This window comes from Pan troglodytes, chromosome 10, assembly GCF_028858775.2.
Source record: "Pan troglodytes isolate AG18354 chromosome 10, NHGRI_mPanTro3-v2.0_pri, whole genome shotgun sequence".
Lineage (NCBI taxonomy): Eukaryota > Metazoa > Chordata > Mammalia > Primates > Hominidae > Pan > Pan troglodytes.
In genome coordinates this window covers 120070695-120097239 of record NC_072408.2, presented here as the reverse complement: position 1 = coordinate 120097239, position 26545 = coordinate 120070695, and the positions used below count along the sequence as shown (strand labels likewise).

At 48.7% G+C, this 26545-nt stretch overlaps 1 protein-coding gene across 17 annotated transcripts in view; it reads right to left on the bottom strand.

Annotated features, from left to right (window-relative positions):
- The window catches only part of TPCN1 (two pore segment channel 1), a 74623-nt gene that overhangs the window by 30678 nt on the left and 17400 nt on the right, over window positions 1-26545 (bottom strand). For 10 of the 17 annotated variants that reach the window (XR_010147787.1, XR_010147788.1, XR_010147789.1 and 7 more), the window contains 3 exons: window positions 7692-7816; window positions 1838-2014; window positions 235-348 (listed from right to left, as the gene is read on the bottom strand). Coding sequence is in view for 14 of the 17 variants with exons in the window: in XM_054663633.2 (XP_054519608.2) it covers window positions 235-348; window positions 1838-2014; window positions 7692-7816 (416 nt within the window). In the remaining 3 variants the exon portion in view is untranslated. Of the gene's footprint in view, window positions 1-234; window positions 349-649; window positions 1388-1487; window positions 2015-7691; window positions 7817-16042; window positions 16259-21968; window positions 22121-22973; window positions 23350-26545 lie in introns of those variants that run through there. The other 7 variants (XM_063785022.1, XM_063785024.1, XM_054663636.2 and 4 more) reach the window with 7 other exon arrangements.

Below are 26545 nucleotides of genomic sequence, written 5' to 3'. Positions count from 1 at the left end.
TGCGCCAGTGCCTGGCAGGTACCAAACACCCCATCACATTAGCTACTGCTGGCATCACCACGACATCCAGGGCACCCACAAGGCTGAGGGCACGGTCAGGACACGGACCCTAGGGTTACACCTCTGAGCATGGACTGGGCCATGGTGGATTCTGAATTGTACCAAAGAGACAGGTTTGAAGGTGACATGGGAGAAAAGGCTGCAAGGGGAGGGACAGATGGGCGGACACATCACCTTGACCATGGTCCGCTTGTGCCGGATGAAGGTGTGGAGGCCCAGCCAGCGTAACTTCATGCAGAGTTCAAACACTACCACCATCAGGGCGAACAGCTCCAGGGTGGCGTGGACCTGAGACCAGAGGGTGTGGAGATGTGTCATGGCCAGCCCAGCCCATGGCCACTCCTCTTTGCCCAACCCTCCCAGGACCTGGGAGTGCCCCAGCACATCCTCCCAACACATATCAGAGTTACAAAAACCTGGCCTTGCATGCCTAAAGACAGAGCCTTGGTCACGGAGCTTTCCCCAGAACAACTAAACATAAACTTGATATCCATGAAACCGACATGCTGGCCCAAATGATGAAAAATCAGGAAGGAGCCTGAAGTTTAAAAGTAAGAAAAAGAAATTAGCTGGGCGTGGTGGCGCACACCTGTAATCCCAGCTACTCAGGAGGCTGAGGCAGGAGAATCGCTTGAGCACAGGAGGCAGATGTTGCAGTGAGCCGAGATGGTGCCACTGCACACCAGCCTGGGCAACAGAGGGAGACTCAGTCTCAAAAAAAAAAAAAAAGAAAAGAAAAACAAGATAAGATAAAATTTAATATCTAGTCTTGTTCTAAGAGGGATTTCATGTAATTTACAAAAGATCTATAAAAGACACTAAGAAAGCATCAATTAGGAACTTAAGAAATAAAATCTGATTGTCAAAGAAACAAGGACTATCAAGCAGAGAGCAGCCCCTAAAACTCTCATCCTCATTTTGGACAAAAGGACAAGACATGGAAAACCCTTAGATGGAAAACCTTCCCAGCAGGGAAGTCAAGTGCTTCTGGGAAACAGACATAGGAGAGCTCCTCCTCCTGGGGGTAGGGAGGTCCGGGGCCTGTGGACATTCCAGTGGGCAGGAATTGACAGAGTGAAGGGACAGGAAGAAGGACTCCAGCACAGGGGACGGCGTGGGGGAGGTGTGCACAGAAAGAAACACAGACTGGCTGGAGCTGTGAGTTCTAGGCATGAAGAAGGAGAAGCAGGAAGGGAAACTGAGTCATGGAGGGCCTTGGAGGCCAGGCTGGATGAGCGCTTCCTAACTCAACAGGCACAGGCTCCCTTCCCTGCTTCCATGCCTATCACACACCCCTTGAGAAGGGGACAAGCACAGCTCCACACCTGCTCTGGCCCCCACTGAATGATGGCTGGGCCTGGGTGTGGGGACATCTGCGGGGCTGGAACTGCCCAGGAAACATCCCCCGCCTCCCATGGTGACCATACCGAACTGCCTTCTCCTTTGAGGCTGGAGACAGAGTAGTGGGACTGTCCACTGGGTGCCCTCCCCACCCGGAGCCAAGGTGTGGGCACTGGTCCTGAGCAGGGCCTGGGACACTTCCCCTCCCTGGAATTTACTGGTGGGCAGAATCCCAGAGAGACTGGGTGAAGGCCATTCACTCCAGCAGGGACACCCAGGCATTTCCGCTCCGAAGGCCTCTATGATCGCCTCGTATCTCTCTGTTTTAAGTCCGTTTGCAGTGTTTGCCCTCCCAGAATGTTCCTCTTTGGAGTTCTGTCGCTTGCCCTGAAAGCCGTGGCTCCCAGCCTCCCGTATGAGGAGCATGTGCGCTCACATAGATGCCAAGCCGGAGTGCGGGGACGGCGGGGGCCTCGCACAGGGAGAGCAGCAGCAGCAGCAGGGCCGTGGCCAGCTCCATCAGGTAGAAGAGGTGATTGTGTGCAAAGAGGTAGGCCGCCAGCGCCTTGGCATCCTTGGGGTGGGTGAAGAACTTGTCGTTGTTCTCGCCTTCCTGAAAAGATGAGAGTAGTGTGGGCATGTAAGCCTGGAGACCCATCCAACGCCAAAGAGGAGCCGCGGGCAGGGGAGGAAAGGAAGGCCCCAGGCAGGCGAGGAGAGATTCAGGCCAGAGACAGAAGATGCTGGAAAATCAAAATGATCTTCGCGAAACTCACGGTGGTCAGGTCTCACTCCTGCCTGCTGATGGGCTCAAGAGATTTGCTGCTTCTTAAAAACCACTCGGAGGAACCAAAGACTAAAAGGGTCCAGAGACAGCCAGGTGTGGTGACATCCCAGCTACTCCGGAGGCCAAGGCGGGAAGATCCCTTGAGCCAGGACTTCGAGTCTAGCCTGGGCAACACAGCAAGACGCCATCTCTTAAAAAAGAGGGGAGGGGCTCGGTGCGGTGGCTCATGCCTGTAATCCCAACACTTTGGGAGGCCAAGGCAAGAGGATCGCTTGAGCCCATGAGTTTGAGACCAGCCTGGGCAACATGTTGAGACCCCTGGTGCCAGCCACTTGGGAGGCTGAGAATTACTTGAGCCCGGGAGGTCAAAGCTGCAGTGAGCCAAGATCGTGCCACTGCGCTCCAGCCTGGACCACAGAGCAAGACCTGGCCTCATTAAAAAAAAAAAGAAAGAAAGAAAAAGAAAAAAGGTTCTGAGAGGAGGTAAAGAGAAACAGGCATGTCCAATCCCCTCAGAGGCCAAGTTCTCCCTCTAGGAGTGCCCAGCAGAGTGTAAAGAGCTCAGGGGCCTGGGAGGAACCACACGTGCTGAACCCTGGCTTTCTACTCCTTCCCTGAGGAATGCTGGGAAGGTTCCTTCACCCTTGAGGCTGAGCTTCTTCAACGATAAAGGCACTAACATTAGTGCTTCCTCCTGGAGCTGTTGTGAAGAGGAAAGGTGAGGACATTTGTGAGGCACTTAGGGTGGTGTCTGCCACACAGTCAGCTCACTACAGGTATTTGCTATTATCGTAAGTTATATGAACATTACCAGAAAAAAAGAAGCCAATAACCCTGCCTAGTCAGACCCTTTAACACCCATCAAGAGCTACCCAAAACAGGTGCAGTGGCTCATGCCTGTAATCCCAGAACTTTGGGAGGCTGAGGCAGGTGGATCACCTGAGGTCAGGAGTTCGAGGCTGGCCTGGCCAACATGGTGAAACCTCGTCTCTACTAAAAATACAAAAATTAGCTGGGTATGGTGGCATGCACCTGTAGTCCCAGCTACTTGGGAGGCTGAGGCAGGGGAATCACTTGAACCCAGGAGGTGGAGGTTGCAGTGAGCCAAGATTGTACCACTATACTCCAACCTGGGCCCCGTCTCCAAAAAAATAAACAAAAAGAGCTGCACAGTGGCGTATTGCTACTATACATTTACTTAATTCAGGATTCCCCATACCCTACTTTGTTTTAATTGACAAATAATAATTGTATATGGGGTACAATGTGATATTTTGATATATTTATATGTTATATAACAACTTTTTTTTTCTTTTTTTTGAGACAGAGTCTTGCTCTGTCACCCAGGCTGGAGTGCAGTGGTGCAATCTTGGCTCACTGCAACCTCCGCCTCCTGGGTTCAAGCAATTCTCTTGCCTCAGCCTCCCGGGTAGCTGGAATGACAGGCGTGCACCACCACACCTGGCTAATTTTTGTATTTTTAGTAGAGATGGTGTTTCACCATGTTGCCCAGGCTGATCTCGAACTCCTGAGCTCAAGTGATCTGCCCACCTCAGCCTCCCAAAGTGCTGGGATTACAGGTGTGAGCCACCATGCTCGGCCCATTCTCACAAAATTATTCTGGGAAAGGCCCTGCCTGCAGTTTGCAGAGTGACTGTGAGTGAGTCACTTCCCTGAAGCTGGATAAACTGCTCGCCCCATTAGCAAAAAATCGAGACAAACCACAGACCCAGCAGCAAACCTGGCAGGGGCAGGCATGTCAAAGGGAGCAAACACCTTGGCAGTCAACAGAGGGTAAGTTGAACACAGTTCTGTGCTCTGTGCAGGGCTGTGGTTTTCACTACCACCTCCATGACCACAGCAGTGGGCAGGGGGCCACACACAGTGGCCTGGGGAGCTTCTGGTTTCAATAACCAAAAAAAAAATGTATTTCTTGGGCAATTTCTTCCAACAAATAACCAGGAATGAAGGTCTCGCTAGAAGAACTACTGACATGGGGCTCAGATTTTAACTCTAGGACTTGGAGTTGTCCCAGAAGTGATGGGGGTAATGAGGTCTCCACCAACAGATGGAAATATCACCCATGGCACTGGATTCTGATGAAAACCCCAGAGAATATCGGCCCTGTTTCCTGGCTGCTGATCATAAACTCGATTTGGAAAAATAAGGAAGGCCAGTTGTAGCGATTTCTAGGCCTTTGCTCTCTGCTCCCTGGGGTCCAAGTCCACACAGAAATGAGTACTGTTTCAAAGGCGTCAGGAATGCTGAGCACGTGGCTCCAGAGGATGAGTGAGTTAACAGGTAAAATGTGGGAAGAGGGGAAACTGCAGGCACCAGACACCCTCAAAGCAGCGAGGGCCAATTATCCATGCACACCAGCAACCTGGCTCACTGCAGGACCCGCAGCTTGGCTGCAAGCGTGAAAAGGCAGGCCATCTTGAGCTGGGCACAGAGGCTCACGCCTGTAATCCCAGCACTTTGGGAGGCTTAAGCAGGTGGATCACTTGAGGTCAGAAGTTTGAGACCAACCTGACCAACATGGTGAAACCCCATCTCTACTAAAAATACAAAAATTAGCCTGGTGTGGCGGCCGGTGCCTGTAATTCCAGCTACCTGGGTGGCTAAGGCAGGAGAATCGCCTGAACCTGGGAGGAGGTTGCAGCGAGCCAAGATTGCACCACTATACTCCAGCCCGGGCAACAGAGTGAGAGTCTGTCTCAAGAAAAACAGGCCATCTCATCCTCTAGAAACAGCCGTGAATGACTGTGAAATCCAAGTTTTTCTTTAATTGTTTTAAAAATAATGCATTTTTGGTAAAATAATTTAAACAATATAAATTTGTAAGGTAGTAAAAATTCCATCAGCCAGAGATAATCACCTTTAATATTTAAACAACTTTTGAGATATGTATGGATATCTGTACACATACATACCCACATGCACATGCTGCTGTATGACATCAATTTAAAATGATCATACAACACCAGCTGTTCCATAACTGCTTTTTCCCACAAGTACATGGCCCATTTTCAAGGAGATGCACAAGGTCAGTTCATAAGCGATGCAACAGCACACAGAATAAAAAACATCATCTGGAGGCTAAACAGTTTAAATGTGCAGCTCTGCAACTCCCTAGCTGGGTGGCCTTGGGCATCATTTGGCCCCTCTGAGTCTCAGTCGCCACATCTGTAAAGTGGGAGATGATCACTACAGCCTCAGAGGCTTGTTACAAAGATTAGCAGGTGCCCCCTTAAAGTTCCTATGTTCATTACCAATGTCCTCACCTGCTTAGGAAAGGAAGGAATGATCAGGATCCTTAGGGTTTCAACCATTCTGAGTCTGTGTTCTGACCTATCCCACGCTCTTATCCGGCCTCAGAGAAGGTGATGTGCATAACATGTCCCTGCTAGATCATTAACAAGTATGCCTGCGCTTGGGACAATTTCCCTAAAACATTCTGTTGCCTTAATTTGAAACAAAACATGATCATTTAGGTGTATATGATGCTGCATGAACATATGAGAAACAGATGATTGAACAACCATCAAACAAATGTCTAAATTTCATTAAATCTTTTTTTGTTGTTGTTAGACAGGGTCTCATTTTGTCACCCAGGCTGAAGTGCAGTGACACAAACACGGCTCACTGGAGCCTCAACTTCGTGGACTCAGGCGATCCCTTCACCTCAGTCTCACAAGCGGCTAGGACTAGAGGGTACACATGCCACGCCTGGCTAATTTTTGTATTTTTTCCAGAGATGGGTTCTGCCATGTTGCCCAGGCTTGAATTTCACTAAATCCTTTTTAAATGACAAAATAAATACTTGCAGTGGAGACCTGCTTCACATAAGAAAGATTAGGGAAAATTATGATTCGAATGCATTTAAGAAAAAGTCTGTTTCCTCATCCAAACTCTTACTCAATGCAAACCAGAAACTGAAATCTGATAGTGACAAGATTGGCGAGATTAAGGTTAAAATGTCACCGCCAGTGGGGCCGTCAGTAAAGAGGAAATACTTCCTGTGCAGAGGATTCCATGCTGAACATCAAGGCCCTAAAAATTGTTGATTCCTTCTACCCGGTAATTCCATTTCTTAGAATTTCCATTTCTTTTACTTTCCTAGTAAAATAATCCTAGATGTAAGGGGGTGAGGGTGCTACGTATAGATTGTCCTTGGACTATAATTTACAATAAGGGAAAATATTCAAGATTATCAGGTTAAGTAAATTAGAATAATTTACCTGATATAATTTAAAGCTATTTACATAGCCAGGTGTGGTGGCTCATGCCTGTAACCCCAGCACTTTGGGAGGCTGAGGTGGGCGGATCACCTGAGGTCAAGAGTTTGAGACCAGCCTGGCCAACATGGCGAAACCCCATCTCTACTAAAAATACAAAAATTAGCCGGGCATGGTGGCACGTGCCTGTGGTCCCAGCTACTCCGGAGGCTGAGGCAGGAAAATTGCTTGAACCCGGGAGGCAGAGGTTGCACCAAGCCGAGATCAAGCCACTGCAATTCAACTCCAGCCTGGGTGATGGAGTGAGACTGTCTCCAAAAAAAGAAAAAAAAAAAAAAAAAAAGCTTATGCTATGAAAAAAAAAGCAGACTATAAAATTGCACATACCATGTGACTTTTTTGGAAAACAGATATATTATTCTTATAATACATTTTTTTTAAACCTGGAAGGAAATAATGTTGACAGTGACTGCCTTAGGTGAATGTTTCTTCATTCCTCTTTGTATCTAAATTTATTGTAATAAGCATGTATTACTTTCACACAAAAATACAAAATTTTTTGTTTGTTTTGGAGACAGAGTCTTGCATTGTCGCCCAGGCTGAAGTGCAGTGGTGCAATCTCGGCTCACTGCAACCTCCATCTCATGCGATTCTCCTGTCTCAGCCTCCCGAGTAGCTGGGATTACAGGCGCCCACCACCACGCCCAGCTAATTTTTTGTATTTTTAGTAGAGACAGGGTTTCACTATGTTGGCCAGGCTGATCTCGAACTCCTGATCTCAAGTGATCTGCAGGCCTTGGCCTCCCAAAGTGCTGGGATTACAGGCATGAGCGACCATGCCTGGCCAAAAATATTTTTTTCAAAAAAAAAAAAAATTTCTAAAATAGCAAACAGGAAAGCAGCAACAAGTTAAACGGGAATAAAGCTATAGCATTCAGTATGTAAAGAATTCCCTCCTGAGAACGTGGCCTCTCAGTGTGCCCTGAGAAGAGGCAGGGTGGCAGGGAAGGCCGAGTGGACAGACTCTGGGAATTGTGGGGGATGGCACAGCCCTAAACAGGGGTCTGAAGACAAGCTGGTGCACAGCAGTTTTCCCCTATGAGCACAGTCAGGTCAGCCTATCTTATGAACCTGAAGCTCACACACGAGCAGCAGCAGCATGAACCGATGCTGGAACTGAATTTCTGGGCACCTAACAGAGTCTTGGCTGCCCCACCCCACCAACAGGTGCAGACAACTGCCAGGGCCTGACTGGAGATACTCACCTGGAGGTAGATTGCTGCCTCTTGGTAATTCATCTCCCAGTTGTGTACGGGGCTGGAGGGGGAACTCTCACCCCCAGAGCTGAGACTGGGGGCCTGGGAGTCGTGGATGGCATAGCTGCCGCCATCTGCATTGGAAGAGGAGAGAGATTCACTTGGCACCCAGGCTTAAGAGCATAAAGACACCGTTTGGCAGAAGAAAAGCCTGGCAGTCCCTTCATATGCTCACATGGACATCCCGTCATCTTCAAATTAACCTCCATGCTGTGTACTGATAACGGCAAGAATTAGCACAGCTGGTTAAAAATGTTTTCCTTTCTCTTGATAAGTGAAAAAAGCAAGTACAAAAGAGTACAAATAGTATGCTCTCTAATGTGAACAAAAGGGAGGAAACAAGAAAACATAAATACATCGACTTATCTTTACCAAAAGAAACACAGGAAGGAAAAATGAGAAGTCAATGAAATCAGTCGCCCTACAAGGGCTATAAGGAATAGGGTAGACGGACCCTTTTTGAATCCTTTGAGTTTTGGAAGCATATTAATATCCTACTTAGTTAAAAATTAAAAACAACTGGATTTGTCCCCTGGTGCAGGGCCATCTGTTGCTCTTCCCTGCTGACAGCCACGCCCTCCTCTCCCAGCAACACTGGGCCATCTGTCTCTGTAGAACATCCCCTCCTTGCTCTCTGTCCACATTGTTTGGCTCTGGCCGACTCCACCCCTGGTTCCCAGGCAGGTGACCTGGGCCTGGCAATAAGCCCCTCATCTCCCTTGGGCGTTCAGGCATAGCTGCTGACCCAAGTCCGGCCAGTGACAGCTGAACTTGAAACTGTTCCCGGGCCAATTAGGAAGGAGGGGCTCTTTCCCTGTTGTTGCTGGCGGCTGCCTCTGCCACTGCATGGGGAAAACTTGCCTGAGAAGGAAATCAGCAGACAACAAAACAATAACCAATAGATAACACTAACACCAGCTGCACCTCTGGAATCCAGCTGTGCCTGAAATCTACCCCTTAATTTCCAAAATCCAAGCTGATAAACAGATCCCATTGAGTCTGAGTTGAGTTTGTCACAATAATCCTGAAATTCAGTAGTTTACACACAGTAAACAACGGCACCAAGAAATGACGCATTCATTGGGAAGAAGTGAATCTGAGAGAAATCTGTAAATCCGCATTGTAAATGATCCACCTGAAGGAAGATAAAGAATCGAATGTTTTGGGCTGAGCACGGTGGCTCACGCCTGTAATCCCAGCACTTTGGGAGGCCAAGGTGGACGGATCACCTGAGATCAGGAGTTCAAGACCAGCATGGCCAACATGACGAAACCTCAACTCTACTAAAAATACAAAAAGTAGCCAGGCGTGGTGGAAGGTGCCTGTAATCCCAGCTACTCAGGAGGCTGAGGCATGAGAATCACTTGAACCTGGGAGGCGGAGGTTGCAGTGAGCCAAAATCGCATCATTACTCTAGCCTGGGGGACAGAGCAAGACTCCGTCTCAAAAAAAAAAAAAAAAAAAAACTAATGTTTTGATACTGGGATTTGAACAGTTGGCAGAAAGCAAATGTGTAAGGCTTACAACCATGCAAGGGACAGGAAACTGACAGGGCTCAAAGGCCTGCTGGGTTGCAAAAGGTCCTTCTGATCTTGAATTGCCAGTCATGAGCAATGAGGTCCAGCCACATGAAACTTACTTCCCCAGCTCCCTGCTTTTTTTAAGACACAAGATCTCACTCTGTCACCCAGAATGGAGTACAGCGGCACAAGCATGGCTCACTGCAGTCTTAAACTCTTGAGTTCAAGAGATCCTCCTGCTCCAGCCTCCTGAGCAGCTAGGACTACAGTCATGCACCATCACGCCTGGCTAATTTTTGTATTTTTATAGAGATGGAGTCTCCCTTTGTTGCCCAGGCTGGTCTTGAACTCCTGGAATCAAGCAATTCTTCTGCCTTGGCCTCCCAAAGTGTTGAGATTACAGGTGTGGGCCACTGTGCCCAGCCACTCCACCCTTGTTTTTTCTTTCTTCCTTTTTTTGAGATGGAGTCTCACTCTGTCACCCAGGCTGGAATGCAATGGCGTGATCTCGGCTCACTGTAACCTCTGCTTCCCAGGTTCAAGTGATTCTCCCACCTCAGCCTCCCGAGCAGCTGGGATTACAGGTGCCTAACACCATGCCCAGCTAATTTTTGTATTTTTAGTAGAGACAGGGTTTCGGCATGTTGGCCAGGTTGGTCTTGAACTCCTGACCTCAAGTGATCCAGCCGCCTGGGCCTCCCAAAGTTCTGGGATTATAGATGTGAGCCATCGTGCCTGGCCAACCCTACCCATTTTTAAAAACAGTTTCGCTAAGTTGTGCCACAATAAACAGTATATGTTTTAAGAATACAGTTTGATACATTTTGACCTACGTGCATATCTATAAAATCATCACAACAATCAAGATAACATATCCATCACCCTCCCGTGCCTCCTTGCCCATCCATGCCCAGGCAACCACTGAGCTGCATTCTGTTACTATTAGATGAATCTGCATCTATTATTACATATAATATATATATTTACATGATGTATTATATAAATGGAATAATACAGTATATATTCTTTTTTTTTTGCTTGGATTCTTTCACTCAGAATAATTATTTAAAAACTCATCCACATTGCACTGTGTACCAACAGTTCATTCTGTTTCTTTGCTGAGTAATAAATATACCACAGTTTATCCATTCACCTGTTGATGAACAGTTAAGATTGTTTCTAGTTTTGGGTTATTTCAAAGTTGCTATGAACATTCATTCAGGGCTTTGTGTGGACATACACTTTTTGTTTCTTTTGGTAAAGCTAGAGGTGAAATAGCTAGATCACACGTTTAACTTTTTACAAAACTGCCCAACTGTTTTCCAAAATGATTGTACCATTTTACATTCTCACTAGCAGTATATGAGAGTTCCAGTTCCTCCACATCTCCACCAACTGTTGATATGCTCACTCTTTTTAAGCATTTTTTTTTTTTTTGAGACGGTCTCACTCTGTCGCCCAGGCTGGAGTGCAGTGGTGCCATCTCAGCTCACTGAAACCTCCACTTCCTGGGTTCAAGTGATCCTCCTGCCTCAGCCTCCTGAGTAGCTGGGATTACAGGCACGCACCACCATGCCTGGCTAATTTTTAAATATTTTTAGTAGAGATGAGGTTTCACCATGTTGGCCAGGCTGTCCTTGAATTCCGAACCTCAGGTGATCTGCCCGCCTCGGCCTCCCAAAGTGTTGGGATCACAGGCATGGGCTGCTGCGCCTGGCCAACTTTAAGCATTTCAAAAGATGGGTAGTGGTATATCATTGTTTTTCATGTTCATGCTTGAAATTTGCATTTTCCTAACAATAATGTTGCACATCTTTCCATATGTTTATTTACCATCTGTCTATCTTCTTTGAAGTGTCCAGATCTTTCACCTTTTTCTTTTTTATTATTATTATTAAATTGAGAGCTCTTTTATACACTCTGGATACAAGTCTATCAGATACATGATGATTTGCAAATATTTTCCCACTTGTGGTTTGTCTTCTCATTCTTTTCTAACAGTGCCTTTCAAAGGTCACTAAAACAGAAGTTTTAAAAATTTTGATGAAGGCCACCTTATCCATTTATTCTTTTTACAGATTAATACTTTTGATATCATATCTAAGAAATCTTTGCCTAACCCCTGGTCATAAAGATTTCACATCAGGCTAGGGTGGGGAGGATCACTTGAGCCCAAGAGTTCAAGACTAACCTGGGCAACGCAGTGAGATCTTGTCTCTACAAAAAAATTAAAATAAAAAAGATTCCACATCAAGGCACAGTGGTATAAGCCTGTAGTCCCAGTGCCTAGGAGGCTGAGGCGAGAGGATCACCTTAGCCCAGTAGTTCAAGCCAGCCTGGACAACACAGAAAGACACTGTCTTTAAAAAAGAAAAATAAAGATTTCACATCAATACCTCGACGTCTTGGTTACTGAGGCTTTATAAGTCTTAAAATCAGGTAGTGTTAATCCTCCAACTTTGTTCATATTTTTTTCAAAGTTGTTTTGGCTAGCCCAGTTCTTTTGAACTTCCATATAAACTTTAGAATTAGTCAATTTCTTTGTCCCTAATCCAGGAGTCCAAATAAATAAATACATACATACATGCATACCCAGCCTGGGGAATATAGTGAGACCCTACCTCTACAAAAAAAAAAATTTTTTTTAAGTAAAAAAATTAGGCAGGCACAGTAGCATGTGCCTATAATCCCAGCACTTTGGGAGGCTGAGGTGGATGGATCACTTCAGGTCAGGAGTTGAAGACCAGTCTGGGTAACATACTACGACCTCATAACAAAAAGTATAAAAAATAGCTGGGCATGGTGGCTTGCACCTGTAGTCCCAGCTACTCAGGAGGCTGAGGTGGGAGGATGGCTTGAGCTTGAGAGGTCAAGGCTAGAGTGAGCTATGATCATAGCTACTGCACTCCAGCCTGGGTGACAGAGCAAGATCCTGTCTCAATAATAATAACAGGCCAGGCGCAGTGGCTCATGCCTGTAATCCTAGCACTTAGGGAGGCCAAGGCAGGTGGATCACCTGAGCTTAGGAGTTCGAGACCACCCTGGGCAACATAGTGAAACCCCGCCCATCTCTACTAAAATACAAAAAATTAGCCGGGCATGGTGGCATGCGCCTGTAGTCCCAGCTACTCAGGAGGCTGAGGCATGAGACTCACTTGAGCCCAGGAGGTGGAGGTTGCAGTGAGCTGAGATTGCGCCACTGCACTCCAGCTTGGCTTACAGACTGAGACTCTGTCTCAAAAAAAAAAAAATTAATTAATAATAATTATTAGTCAATTTCTACTTAAAAAAAAAAAGCCTGCTGGGATTTGATTGAAATTATGTCAGATCTATTGGGGAGACATCTTAAAAACCCATGAATATGGTATATCTGTCAGTTTATTTTTATCTTTTTAAATTTCTCTTAGCAATATTTTACAGCTTTCAGTATACAGACCTGACACATCTTTTGTTAGATTTATCACTAAGTCTTTTATATTTCCGATGCTGTTGCAAATGAAGTTGCCCTTTAATCTCAATTTCCAATTGTTTGTTGTTAGGATACAGAAATACAGCTGATTCTTATATGTTGGCCTTCTAGCCTGCAACCTTGATAAACTCACTTAAAAGGTCTAGTGGCCTCTTTTGTAAATTTGTCATGGGCGTTTCTATACAGAAGATCATGTTGTCTGAGAATAAGGACAGTTTTATTTCTTCCTTTCTAATCCAGATGACTTTCGTTTTTCTTGCCTTATGGCACTGTTTAGAACCTCCCTTACAATACTGAATAAAAATGATGAGAAGGGATATCTTTGTCTCATTCCTGATCTTAGGGGAAAAGCATTCAGTTTTTCACCACTCAGTATGATGTAAGCTAGAAGTTTCTCGTAGATATCCTTTATCAGTCTGAGGAAATTCCTTTCTATGCCTAGTTTGTTGTGAGATCTTACCATGAATGGGTGTTGGATTTTGTCAAACACTTTCTGTGTCTACTTCAAGACGATTTCAGCTTGAGTATCCCTAATCCGAAAATCTGAAATCCAAATGCTCCAAAATTCCAAACTTTTTGAGCACCAACATGACACTCAAAGAAAACGTTCACTGGAGCATTCCGGATTTTCAGGTTAGAAATACTCAACCAGTAAGTATAATGCAAATACTCCAAAATCTGAAAAAAATTAAAAATCGGAAATACTTCTGGCCCCACGCATTTTGGATAAGGGATATTCAACCTGTATATGGTTTTTCTTTTTCCTTTGGTTAATATAGTGAATTACAATGATTGATTTTTGAACATTAAACCAACCCTGCATTCCTGAGCTAAGTCCCCCTAGTCATGATGTATTATCCTTTTTATATATTATTGCATTTGCAAAATTGTTTAAATTTTTTGCATCTACATCCATGTAGAATGTTGGTCCGAGGTTTCTTTCCTTGTGAGGTCTTTGCTGGTTTGGGTATCAAGGTAATGCTGGCCTCATAAAATGGGCTAGAAAACATTTCCTCCTTTTCAATTTTCTGGAAGAATTTGTGTCAAATTGGTATTATTTCTTCCCTAATGTATACCGTTCACCAGGAAAGCTATCTGGGCCTGAAGTTTTCTTTCTGGGAAAGTTTTTATTACATATTAACCTTCTTCAGTACATATAGGGCCACTCAGGTTTTCTATTCTTATTGAGAAAGCTTTGGTGGTTTGTTTATCTTTCAAGAAATTTGCCAAGAGGCTAAACAATCTGTCCAAGATCACACAGCTATAAGGGCTGAGCCAGGCTTTGGCCCCTAGCAGCTTGCCTCCAGAGCAGATGCACTTAACCACTGCACTATACTACCACCTCTCTAAGGAAGAGGAGTTGGGATGAGGAATGCAGATGATGATTTTAAACTACTGGTAGCAAACATTTATTGAGGTTTACTATATGCCAAAACCTAACCTGCGGCAGATTTTATTTTCCATAAATGGCCACCGTATTATCTTTCACCTTCCATGCTCTTCTGGAACCTTGCCGCTTCTCCACACACAGGTAGAAGCTGTGTTTCTTCCTCTTGAAATCAGGTGAGCCTTTATGACTGCTATCACTAACAGAGAACAGGGAACCTCATGACTTCTGAGGTTATAAAAATACTTTCACCTTATTCTCTTGGGGCACTTACTTGTGGAACCGAGCGACCATTTTGTAAGGAAGCCCAAGCAGCTGGTGGAGACAGAAGACTCAAGGCTCCAGTTCACAGCCCAGCTGAGCACCCAGCCAAGGGGTAGCACCAACCTCTCTGCCACATCAAGGACCCATCTCAAAAATAGATCCTCCAGCCCCAGTTAAGCTGTCCAAACAGATGTTACATACAACAGCAAAAAGGCAACTCCACCAAGCCCTGCTCAAACTGCAAACTCAAGCAAAATAAATGTTGCTATCTTAAGGCACTATGTTGGGGCAGTGATTTGATACAAGGGCAACAGATAACTGACACCTATCTAAATACATTGTATCTATTAACCTACTTAGTTCTTACAACAATCCTGCCAAGTAGGTAATATTATTATCAACAGATAACTGATACCTATCTAAATACATTGTATCTATCTGTTAACCCACTTAGTTCTTACAACAGCCCTCCGAAGTAGGTAATATTACTATTCCCACCTCAGACTTGAGGAAACTAAGGTGCAGAGAGGCTAAGTAACCTCCCCGGGTCATGCTCCTAGTGAGAAGCGGGGCTGGGATCCCAAACTAGGCTGCCTAGCTCCCAATTGGTAGACTACTTGCCTCTCAAGAATCAGAAACTACAAAAGCGTGACAGGGTAGTTAGTGCCAAAAGGACCAAAAATACACTAGCATTTCCATCACTACAGTGGAGTTGCAAGTAGGAGGTGGGACATCTGGGTGCAGTTTGAACTTGGTAATTCTGACCCTTCTCTTCCCAATAGCAACAGAGCAGCATTCCCTACCCTGATCCCAATGCTCATTTCTGAAAGAACTAAGCCCTAGGCAGAGACAGAAGAAGGTCAAACCACCTTCCTCAATCTGCTCATGTGGATCAGGGAAGCCCGAGCCAAAACGTGACTCCTGAGCAGAAAAAGCCACAGGCAAGCAGCTGGATGGAGCTGCGTCCTCGTGAGCCCATGCCCTGTCCTCCACGACCTCCATATGCCCCAGCAGGGGCTGGCACCGGCAACACAGAAGAGTCCTAGGTAACATAAATAACAATGATGGAGCGGGGCAGGCAGCTGCCAGCTGGCACAGATGGCAGCAGCCATTAGTGCCACCCTCCCACTTGACACTAGACACGAGTGTCTATGTGAGCGGCTGCCGTGAAGACCCCCTTTGGAGCCTTCCCGCCCTTCTTCTCACACAGGGGTCTCCTCGAATTGACAGGAGCTTCCTCCTTGTGCTCAGGAGCTCTCTCAGCCCATTCCTGGTGGGGAGACGATGTCTGGTCCTCCTCAAAAGCTCCCCTATCCCTTACCACTTATACCGCAGCATCCCTGGGACCAGGTGGCCCGACGAGTCCCACGGTGCAGGCCATTCCTTGCTAACAAGCCTCACTGACACTCCCAGCAACAGGTTTCTCCTGGGAGCAGGTAACCTTTGCTAATCTTTAGGTGTCCTGGTTTGGGTGAGAGATAGTCCCTCTTCCCCCATACATAACTCTTCAAAGCCACAAAGGACAGTTCCATTCAACTGAAATCCACAAGGACCACTGAGACAGGAAGGACCAAGCTTCTGGCTGCCCTGGGAGGACAGTCCTCAGAGCCAGAAATCTTAACCCGATCTTCTTTTTCACTCCTCATGGCCTGTAACTCACCAGGTCTGGAAAGATCTCGTCCCTCTCATCTCTACTGAAGAGGTCTTCGGGGCCTCTTGTCTTTCACCTGAAAGCCAGCAGCAACCTGGACTCACTCTCACTGTCCAGGCCTTTCCTGACCACCTGACCCAGACGCCTTGAGGCAGGATGAATCAATCAGGTAAGGCCGAAGTCTCACGGTGTCACTCCACTACTTAAAATCCTTCCATGGCTTGCCTGCAGAAAAAGACTGACTCCTTAGAACAACGGGAGAGGATCTTTAGAGCTGGCTGCTGCTACATCCCTCTCCCTTTTCCCTATTCCTGTACCAAACTCCTAACAGGCAGGGGGGCTGTGGCCTAGGCCTCAAGGGCTGGCCGCCGAAGGCAACAGGTGACCATGGAGCACCAAGGATGCAGGGAGCTGGCTGGAGCCCCACCATGGGACAGTGAGCACCACAGAGACAAAACATGTGCCCCGTGGCCACAGACCACACATGGCTGGTGGGTGAGGGCAGACACGTAGCAGTGCTGCCAATGGTGGAACGAGGACTCGGGAATGGACTTCACAGGGTGTTTCTGCTAGATCTGAAAGGGCTTTGTAATAACTAGAAATGATGGACTGGCACAGAGGGCTTTAGTTTTAGAGACAGGGTCTCACTACGTTGTCCAAGCTAGACTCAAATTCCTGGACTCAGGCGATCCTCTCCCCTTGGCCTCCATTTGGAAATAATTCTTTTTATTGAGCCCAGGCTGTAGTGCAGTGGCACTATCACGGCTCACTGCAGCCTCAACCTCTTAGGCTCAAGCCATCCTCCCACCTAAGCCTCCAGAGTAGCTGGGACTATAGGCATGTGCCACCATGCCCAGCTAATTTTTTTTTTTTTGTAGAGATGGGGTCTTGCCATGTTGATCAGGGTGGTCTCAAACTCCTAGGCTCAAGCAATCCACCTGCCTCGCCCTCCCAGAGTTCTAGGATTACAGGTGTGAGCCATTGCACCTGGCCGGAAAGAATTCTTCTATTTTTATTTTTTAATTTTTATGTATTTTTTCTTTTTTTTGAGACAGAGTTGCTCTGTCGCCCAGGCTGGAGTACAGCGGTGCAATCTCATCTCACTACAACCTCTACTTCTCAGGTTCAAGCAATTCTTGTGCTTCAGCCTCCTGAGTAGCTGGGACTACAGGCGTGCACCAACGCACCCGGCTAATTTTTGTATTTTTTGGAAGAGACGGGGTTTTACCATGTTGGCCAGGCTGGTCTCAAACTCCTGACCTCAAGTGATCCAACTGCCTTGGCCTCCCAAAGTGCTGGGATTACAGGCGTGAGCCACCGCGCCTGGCCGGGAAATAATTCTTAATGAAAATATTCTAAGACCAACAACTGGCCTGTTCATCTACTCCTTTGTTTAGCAGACATTCCCAGGGTTGTCCCTGCCCAAGGTCAGCTCCTAGGTGCTGGGCCCTTAGTGGGGACTGTAGGAACTAGGCAGCCCTTGCCCTCCAGGGGCACCTGTCTACAGAGGCAGTGAGTACCCCATCACCACGTGGCCTCAAAAAGAGGCTCCATAGCTATTGGTTATGGACATTTCAATAGAGAAGAGGTTCACCAGTCAGTGAGCAGCTGAACTAGCTGCCCCTGCAGCTTGTGGCATCTACATGTTTACAGGTATGTGGTGACTTCAAGGGGAGCAGGCAGGTGGGTGCAGATGGCTTCAGAAGCAGCTCCAAACTGCGGAGCTGCCCCAGAGAGCTGGCAGTGCCACAATCTGAGCAGGGCCCAGCTGCCTAGATCCTGCTGGCACCAAAAGCCTTCCACAAACACTTCCTTGCTGCTTAGGGAGGGCAATGGCATCTTTTTTTAGCACATGCGTCCCTCTCCCACCTCCCGATTAACTGCAGCCCCCAAATCTAGCCCCAATCTCAGCAGCTCAGCTTCAGCTAAAATAACACACATAAACACTTGCGGAACAAATTCTGTGAAGCAGGCACTACTCTCAGCACTTTATATGTGAAATAACTTCATCCTCGCAACAACCTTAGGAGGTGGATACCATCAGTATCCCCATTTCAGAAGAGGGGTGATGGGACAGAAGCACAGAGATTGGTCAGCTTGCCCCGGGGGCTCCCACATTTAGAAAGTGACGGAGCTGGAGAATAAATGAGGTCTGTGCTTGGAACTACTCTAACTGTGGGCGGTGTTATTCCACATGGTCTGCACAGTCCATGAATGGTGTGCCATGGTCGGGGATGAGAACCATCCAGGAACCAGAGCCAGTGTGTAGAGGCCATCACCGCAGGTGGCACTGTGCGGCACTTCCTTCTCCTAGTGCTTCGTCTTTGTTGTGTTTTATGGAAGTGGAGGTCCTCTGCTGCAGAGTGTGGGAAGCGCTGCTGCGTAGCTCTCCTGCGTGAATTGTAGGCACTTTCTGCTGTTGTCTTAGAAGCAACGACTGTCAGGTCAGAAGCAGATCCTAGAGACCACCTAATTCATTGCCCAGATTTTAGAGATGGGGAAACTGAGAGCAGGGAACGTGATGTCCCCATGGTATAGGGCCAATTGGTTACAGCGCCAGGTCTAGCATCCAGGCTTCCTGGCTCCCCATCCAGAGCTTTCCTTCATACAATCATCTGCCACTCATCTCTCACTAGAGAAATGTAGGGGGTGGCTCCGCTGACCCACTGTCTGCCGTGGGGTACGCTGGCCACTGTCTCTTCTGATGGACAGCATACAGCTGTGAAACAGGCTTAGCATCTATGACCCAAATCAAAGGGAACACGTGGCCAGTTCTCGCACAGACGGTCCCTCCATTGGCCAGGGCTCTTGGGATGCACTCTTATGGGCCACAAGTGACTGGGGGCAGGAGAAGGCCCTGGGGTGACTGAGACCACATTTTCCTGGCCATACTGGTGCTGAATGGAACAGCTGCACCAACAGAGAATCTTGGGGCAGGAGGGGCCTCAGGAATCAGGAGGCTCCTCCTCTCCCACAATCAGCTGAAAGGCCCACAAATAGGTGCTGCACCTGGCCCACAAGACCTCGCTCTCACCAGCTCCCCTGCCACACTGTGGCCCAAAACAGCTCTCCCCTAGACTAGCACAATCCCTTCTCTGTCTTCCTACTCTCTGTTCTACCCTCTGTGGCCTATTCTGGACACCAGTCAGAGAAATCCTCTATCGTGTGTGTGCGTGTGTGTGTTTTTAGGTAACTTTTTTGTTTAATATAACAATAATCCTAAAGAACACTAAGCCAAATGGTATCACTCCTCTGCCCCAAACGTGCCCCAGCCTCCCTTGATCAGAGGGTCTCGTGGAACCTGACCCGCAACCTCTCCAAGTCACCTCATCCTGCCTGCCCCTCGCTGCCGCCATGCTAACCTCCTTGTTGTTCTGAAATGTGCCTGGAACACTCTGCCTTGGGGCCTCTGCCTCCCCGATCTTTGGCTGCTTTGTCACACCTTCCAGTTTCCACAAACATTTTATCAGAGGCTACCTTTGGCCTCCCCTACAAGGTGAGACCACATCACTCCGTCCCCTCAAAGCGCTGAGGCTTCCTCCTGGGGCTGTCACCACCTGACAGGGTATCTGTTTACTCGTGGGCCTGTTTCCCCGCCTGGCATGTCAGCTCCAAGAGGGCAGGGACTTTTGTTTTGGTCACTGTGGTGTTCCCAGGCCCCAGAACAGCGTTGTACACAATGTGTAAGTGGTCAGCAAACATGTCTGAACTGAAGTGAAACAGGTCTTCCTAGCCCTGAAGATTCCACACACCCCCGTGGGGCACTTAAGGATGGCCAGGGCCTGGAGGGCGGAGAGCAAGGAGCCATCCATGGGGCCTGGCAGGCCTCGGGCAAGAGGGCGGGCTCCACCCGGGGTGCAGTGGGCAGCGCCAAAGGGTGTTAGGAAGGGGTGTGACGTGGTAAGTTTGTATTTGTAAAAACCTTTCTTTTAAGGATCTGCGGAAGAGGGGCTGTTTTGTGTTAAGAGTAATTCAGGGTAGAACCTTGAAAGGGAAAGGGGAGAATAAGACTCAAGAGCTAAGGTGAAAGAACAGAGAATTCTCCCCCTCCCAGGACGGACTTTGTTCTGTGCTTCTAACCACTCAACCTCAGAAAACAGGACTTGGAGTGCTCATGTGGTCCCAAAAGGCAAAGCACGATCGCTCATTTCTCCACACGGAGAGAGGGATGGAAGGCCTGGGGTGACATTGGCCACTCAGGGACTTTTCAAGAAAGCCACAGGTGATCGCAAAGGGCCTCCTTCACATCAAGGCACGAGCGACTGGGCTACATATTTAGGGATTATAGAAAGGGTGCAAATGGAAGGCGAGGAGCCACAGTTCCATTCTGTTCCTTTTGTACGTGGCCTTGACGCAGCAGTGCAGCTGTACCAGCCAAGACCAGGGCACGGCAGGGGCTGGGTGGGGCTGGGCCACCTCGTGGAGTGCTAATCCCCTGCCCCGTCTGCTGTCTAACCCTCTTCCCCACTTAAGAGGTTACAGAAGTGGCTGAAGGGACAATGGATATGCTCCCACTCCAAGTGCTGCGTTGTTCCCGCAGAAGGTATGCTCGAAGGCTCGGCAGCTTTCTGAGGAGGACATTTCAGGCCCAGAAAGCAGGAAGGCAGGGGGCAGAAGGGGCAGATCAAAGGGGACAGGCTGATAGCCAAGTCCTGGTGAGTCAGGGTGTGAGCCTGGTGAGTCAGGGTGTAAGTGCAGATGGAGTGGTTTCTGGGAGAATGAGCCCCTGCTTGCTGGGGAACCAATCCCGGCAGGCCCAGCTTCCTCGAAATGAATACCCTCCACGTGGGAAGTAAGAGCATGTGCAGGGGCCCCCAGCTGGCCTGAGTCATCAGCACTGTGTGTGAAGCTAGAGGACACTCTGCCCCACTGAAGCCCATCGTGCCCACTGGGTTCACTCCAGGACCTCTACCTGGGCAGCCTCGAATGCCAACAGTTGTTTGCACCCACCTGCTCTAGTGGCCTGGTGCCTTGTTCTGACCTCCTACTGCCCACAGACCCTGGGCAGAACCTCCAGGTCAATGACTGGCACTCGCATCTTTGGAGTACCAGGCACAGAAAGCACAGGAAGCGTCCTAGCCAACAAAGTGACCGGGCAGGCTCACCCCGCATCACCCCAGTCCAGCCCCTTCCTCTGTGTGCCGGGGCTGGCCCTCTCCAACTGGTGCTCATTACGGACCACGGAAGAAGCAACACCTTTGGCCTCTGACCTTGGCACTGTTCTTGCCCAGAGCAGAACGGGTTCTTCCAGGCCAGCTGGAAAGGCAGGAACTGGGGCACGTCGCAGGGGCCCAGCTTGAGAAGACAGGACGACCTCACCGCGGGGCTGTCAGGAAGCTGGCCCTCCACTGCCTCCTCCAGAAGGCGGGCAGCTAGTCCTTGCCTCTGCATGTTTACCTTTCCTGGGAGGCAACCGGGCCGGACGTAGGAGGGAGGGAGATGAGCAGCAGTGTGGGCAGGCGGGCAGGATTTGCAGTCTCCCTGGCTCCCACAGCCAGCAAGCTCCACACGCAGGTTTCAGAAAGGACCAGAGGAGGCTGACCAGGAACACTCTTGGCAACCAGGAAGACTGTATTCTGCATCTCTGTTCTGGGCCTCTGGGGAAAGTTCCACGAAGGGAAACATTTTGTCCTCCCTTCTGGTGCCCTGGGCAGACAGCTCTCTTGGGAAAACCAGACCAAGAGGACAGGCGCAGCCTTGCAGGCCTGCAGACTTTGGCCACTAAAGATTTATGTGGCACCAGCCCCTTAACCTCCCTCCCTGAATCCTGGCAATCAGGCCGGAGGAGAGAACATAAAACCACTCAGAGGATGGGAAGGAGTGGAAAGAAACAGCTGAACTGACAGGCATGAGAATACAAAACAACAACGCAAACTCTGACTCGAAGCAGGAGAGACATCCCGGTGCAGAGGACAGGCAGACAAACCAGAATGACCTGTTTGCACACACGGTAACACTCCCACATGCTGATGTCACAGGGCCCAGACGCTCCCTCGAAACAGCTGGCTGCTTTGCACGCCACATCGGAAATGACCCTGCAGGGAATCCAAGGTTTCCGTTTGCTGGAGCACAGCATGCAGCAGCGTCCTGGTGGTGCCAGATAAATAGAAACAGTTTCCATATGCCAGCTATAAAGATGCACTGGGGAGGAGCAGGAAAGAACAGGCAGGAGGGGAAGGCTTCCACGACCCACCCCTCACCCAGCAGGCGCAGGGGGCAGCCCGGCTGCGTAAACCACTAGGGCCTTTCTTTGGTGCCTGGGCCAGAGATTGCTTTGGATAAAAGGGCCCCTCCTGGGAGGCAGCTCTGATCAGAAAAAGCAGAGAATGACTGTTCTCGGGAAGGGTGATACTGAGGGGCCTACCCCTTTTCTAACCTCTCTCCTTTTTATTTTCTTTCTTTCTTTTTTTGGAGATAGGGTCTCACTCTGTTGCCCAGGCTGGAGTGCAGTGGTGCGATCATGGCTCACTGCAGCCTTTATCTCCTGGGTTCAAGCAATCCTCCCACCTCAGCCTCCCAAGTAGCTGGGACTACAGGCATGCATTGCCATGCCCTGCTAATTTTTCGTATTTTTTTGTAGAGACAGGGTTTCATCACCATGTTCCCCAGTCTGGTCTTGAACTCCTGGGCTCAAGTCATCCACCCAGCTCAGCCTCCCAAAGTGTTGGGATTACAGGCATGAGCCACTGTGCCCAGCCTCATTCTCATTTTCTTAAACACACACAACCTCACACATTCTCAAATGCACACATACACACACCCTCGCACATCCTCTGTGAGATGAAACAGAACCCTGGACACCCAAGTTCACTCCAGCTATGCCTCCTCCCCTCCCCACAGTTCACGATCTTAATCCCCAGAGCCTCAGTTTCTTCATCCAGAAACTGGGACCAGTGCCAACCGTGCTCCCGGCATCTCAGAAACAAATGCAAATACTCACAAAGCACTCAGAGCCCTCCGGAAACCAGCGCCTACCAGAATGACAACGAGCAACCGCCCCGCCGCTTGCCAGTTGTCACTGAGAGCCCCACACCATGGGAAACAGCTCAAAGAGGAGAGGAAAATAAACCAGAGTGACACTGATGAGTTTTCCAGGCACAGCGTTGCCACCATGCTTCTGTGCCGGCTGGCTCTTCAAAGGCCCCCAGATAAAAATCTAGCATGAGATGCTACGCCGAAAGAAAGCAAAATGCACATCCCCCTGCTCAGGCCTTCTCTTTCTGGTAATTGGTTGCAAGATGGTATGGAAGGTGGACCCGCATTATTGACACACGTTAGTAAAGGCTCCAAACCCAAGCAGAGCCCTGGGCAAATGTACCGACCTCCAGAAAGGCAAGAACTGGCACAGAGCCCTCCCAGTTGAATTGCTGGCCTCCAGCCCAAAATCTGTCCTGCCAAAGGCTTAAGCCAAAGGAGGAAAGGGAAAAAGAAAGGCTCAACGGGGCAGTACCACGGGTCAAGCCCTGTTCTAGAGGGAGGGACTCTGGTGTGAAAGTGGTCAGGAGAATGCCCTGTGTCTCCTCCAACTCTGTTTCCGGCCACCTGAAAGGGACCTAAGTGGCCAAGTCCAGAGGGGTTCACTGTCATCCATGAGGCCAGGCCCAGGGAGCCTGGAACTGGCAGGGGATGGGGCAAGGAAGCGGAGAGCAGTTCTATAAATGGAGTGTGAAAGACATGGAAAGGCAGGAGGGGTGCAGATCAGAAACAGGCTCTTGGGAGTTAGGGGACAGAGGAGAATGTAGGCAGGGAGAGGGGCTGGGAAATAAGCACATCAAAATCATCGGGGGCAGTGACTGCAGCCTGAGATGCCCACTTCCTAACTGTCCACATGAGGGACACACAGCAGACATCCTAAGGTTGCAAACGTTGCCTTGAGAACACCTTTCTAATCTTTTTTTATTTTATTTTTATTTTTATTTATTTATTTTTGAGATGGAGTCTCACTCTTGTTGCTCAGGCTGGAGTGCAGTGGCACAATCTTGGCTCACTGCAGCCTCCGCCTCTCAAGTTCAAGTGATTCTCCTGCCTCAGCCTCCTGAGTAGCTGGGATTATAGGTGCCTGCCACCACACCCAGCTAATTTTTTGTATTTTTAGTAGAGACAGGGTTCACAAAGTTGGCCAGGCTGGTCTCAAAATCCTGACCTCAGGAGATCCACCCACCTTGGCCTCCCAAAGTGCTGGGATTATAGGGATGAGCCACGCTTTCCCACGAAGTGGGATTACAGGCATGAGTCTGTGCCTGGCCTCTAGTCTTAATAAATCACATGATAATTTTGGGGAGAAAAAGGGAGGATGTAGTATTTTTTTTTTTTGAGACAGAGTCCCACTCTGTCGTCCAGGCTAAAGTACAATGGCACGATCTTGGCTCACTGCAACCTCCATCTCCCGGGTTCAAGTGATTCTTGTGCCTCAAGTCTCCCAAATAGCTGGGAATACAGGCGCCCGCCATCAGGCCTGGCTAATTTTTGTATTTTTAGTAGAGATGGGGTTTCACCATGTTGGCCAGGCTGGTCTTGAACTTCTGACATCAAGTGATCCACCTACCTCAGCCTCCCAAAATGCTGGGATTACAGGTGTGAGGCACCGCACCCGGCCAGATGTAGTTTTAAAAGACTGACCACCTACATGCAAACACATATGGTTTAATTTGAGGAGACATTTATTCAGCACTTACTGTATACCAGGCATTGTGCTAGGTGTTGGGATTAGAAAAGGTGAAACCATGGCCCTCGCCCTCATTGAACTCTCCATCAGTAGGTAATGAAGGATGGTGACTCTGGTGCACTGAGATCTAAAATGGGCTGGGATGACAAGGGCCCTCCGTGGGGGCTGGTGGCCAGTGGCAGGGAGGAACTCAGAGGAATGCCAGGGCTGGCATTTCAAGGATGAGGGATGAGGAGGTATTCACAGGGTGGATGGGGATGGGGTGAGTGGCACATTCCAGAAACAAGGATAGTCATTCAGAGAGCACAGAGACTTCAACAGCAGGGCACGTCTGGGAAACTGCAGAGGGTTCTGTAATTCTGAAGCTTAAAGTGCCAGAGATCAGTGACCAGGATGACGCAGTGGGCAAAGGTAACAGCCACGATTCGCATTCAGTACTTACCACACACCAGATACGGTTGTAAGGGCTTTACGTTAATTAATTCTTCTAAGTATACAAAGGCCCTACAAACAAGACTTGATTATTATCCCCAGTTTACAGAGGGGGAAACTAAGGCCCAGAGAAGCTGAGTGACTTGCCCAAGGTCACAGAGGGAGGAAACGACGGGCAGCCAAGCCCTCGCCTTTCCCTCCACTGTTTCCGCAAGGCTGGGGGTGTAGGCCAGGCGGAAAGCCATGCTGAGGGCCTGGACTTGAGCCACTGGGGACTAATGGTGTGGAGCAACCTGATCAGGTGTGCTACTTGGAAAAACACAGCCAAGGAGGTCAGTCCTGGCTAACTCCCTAACCCATCTGCAAACATTCTGCATGGGCAAAACTGCAAGTTCCTTTTCCCAGCACAGCCGTGGCCAGCTCACATTCGTGAGGCAGATTAAATTGCCAGGGGCCGCCACGGTCATTTTTATTGTCTAATCCTCCTTCCTGAGATGGAGAACTGTGTCTTGTCCCTACAGCATGCCCCATGGTTTGCCAGATGTCCACGGGTAATTTCTTGGTGAGGCAGGACATGACTTCTTCTTTAGTCCATGAATTTCAAGACCCAACTTGGAATTGTACTTCCTGCTCCCATGCCCCTGGGTTTATTATGAAACAAAGGGCTTTCCCTGCCACTGCTCACTCACTCACAAAGTATTTATTGAGTACCCATCATGTGTAAAGTGTTTCAGATGCTTTAAAAAACATTTGTAAAGGCCCTATGCTTCCTGCTGTCTCATACACACACACACGCACACACACACACACACACACAGAGGCACGCAAACGCCACTGTTTACCCAGTGAAGAGTACAGCACCTGTGCGAACATCTGTTCCATATTCACTTGGAAGCATCCGAAATGCTAATTGTGAAACACCCAGGGACAGGGAAGGGAGCCGGAGAAGAGCAAATGGAGATTAAAGGCATTTTTCACTGTGCACTGGTGCGCTCTGGTTCCCCTGCAAGAGGTCAGCGGAAAGCCAGTGCTCGGAAGAACAAGTTTGGTTTGAGACTCAAGCTGCATGAAGGCTACTGATGTGTCAGCTGATGGCATCCACTCAGCACAGATCAAAGGTCCGCTCTAGTCCTTAACCAGAAACACCTGGGGGCTGGCTGGACCCAGCTTCCATGAACACTGGCCACGCCCCAGCACCTGGATCTGCTGCTGCTGCTGCTGCTGCAGGTGGCTTTGTTCAGAAGAAGAGTAACAAGGGGTAAGGCAGCCATGAAGCAAGCATGGGCACCTTGGGGAAGTGACAGCTGGGGGACAGCTACATCCCACAGAGAGCTTGATGGCCTAGGCCTGCCACTTCTCCAGGGCCCTGAATTCCTATGCAGTCAATGGCCAGGCACTGCTTTCGGCCTTCCCTT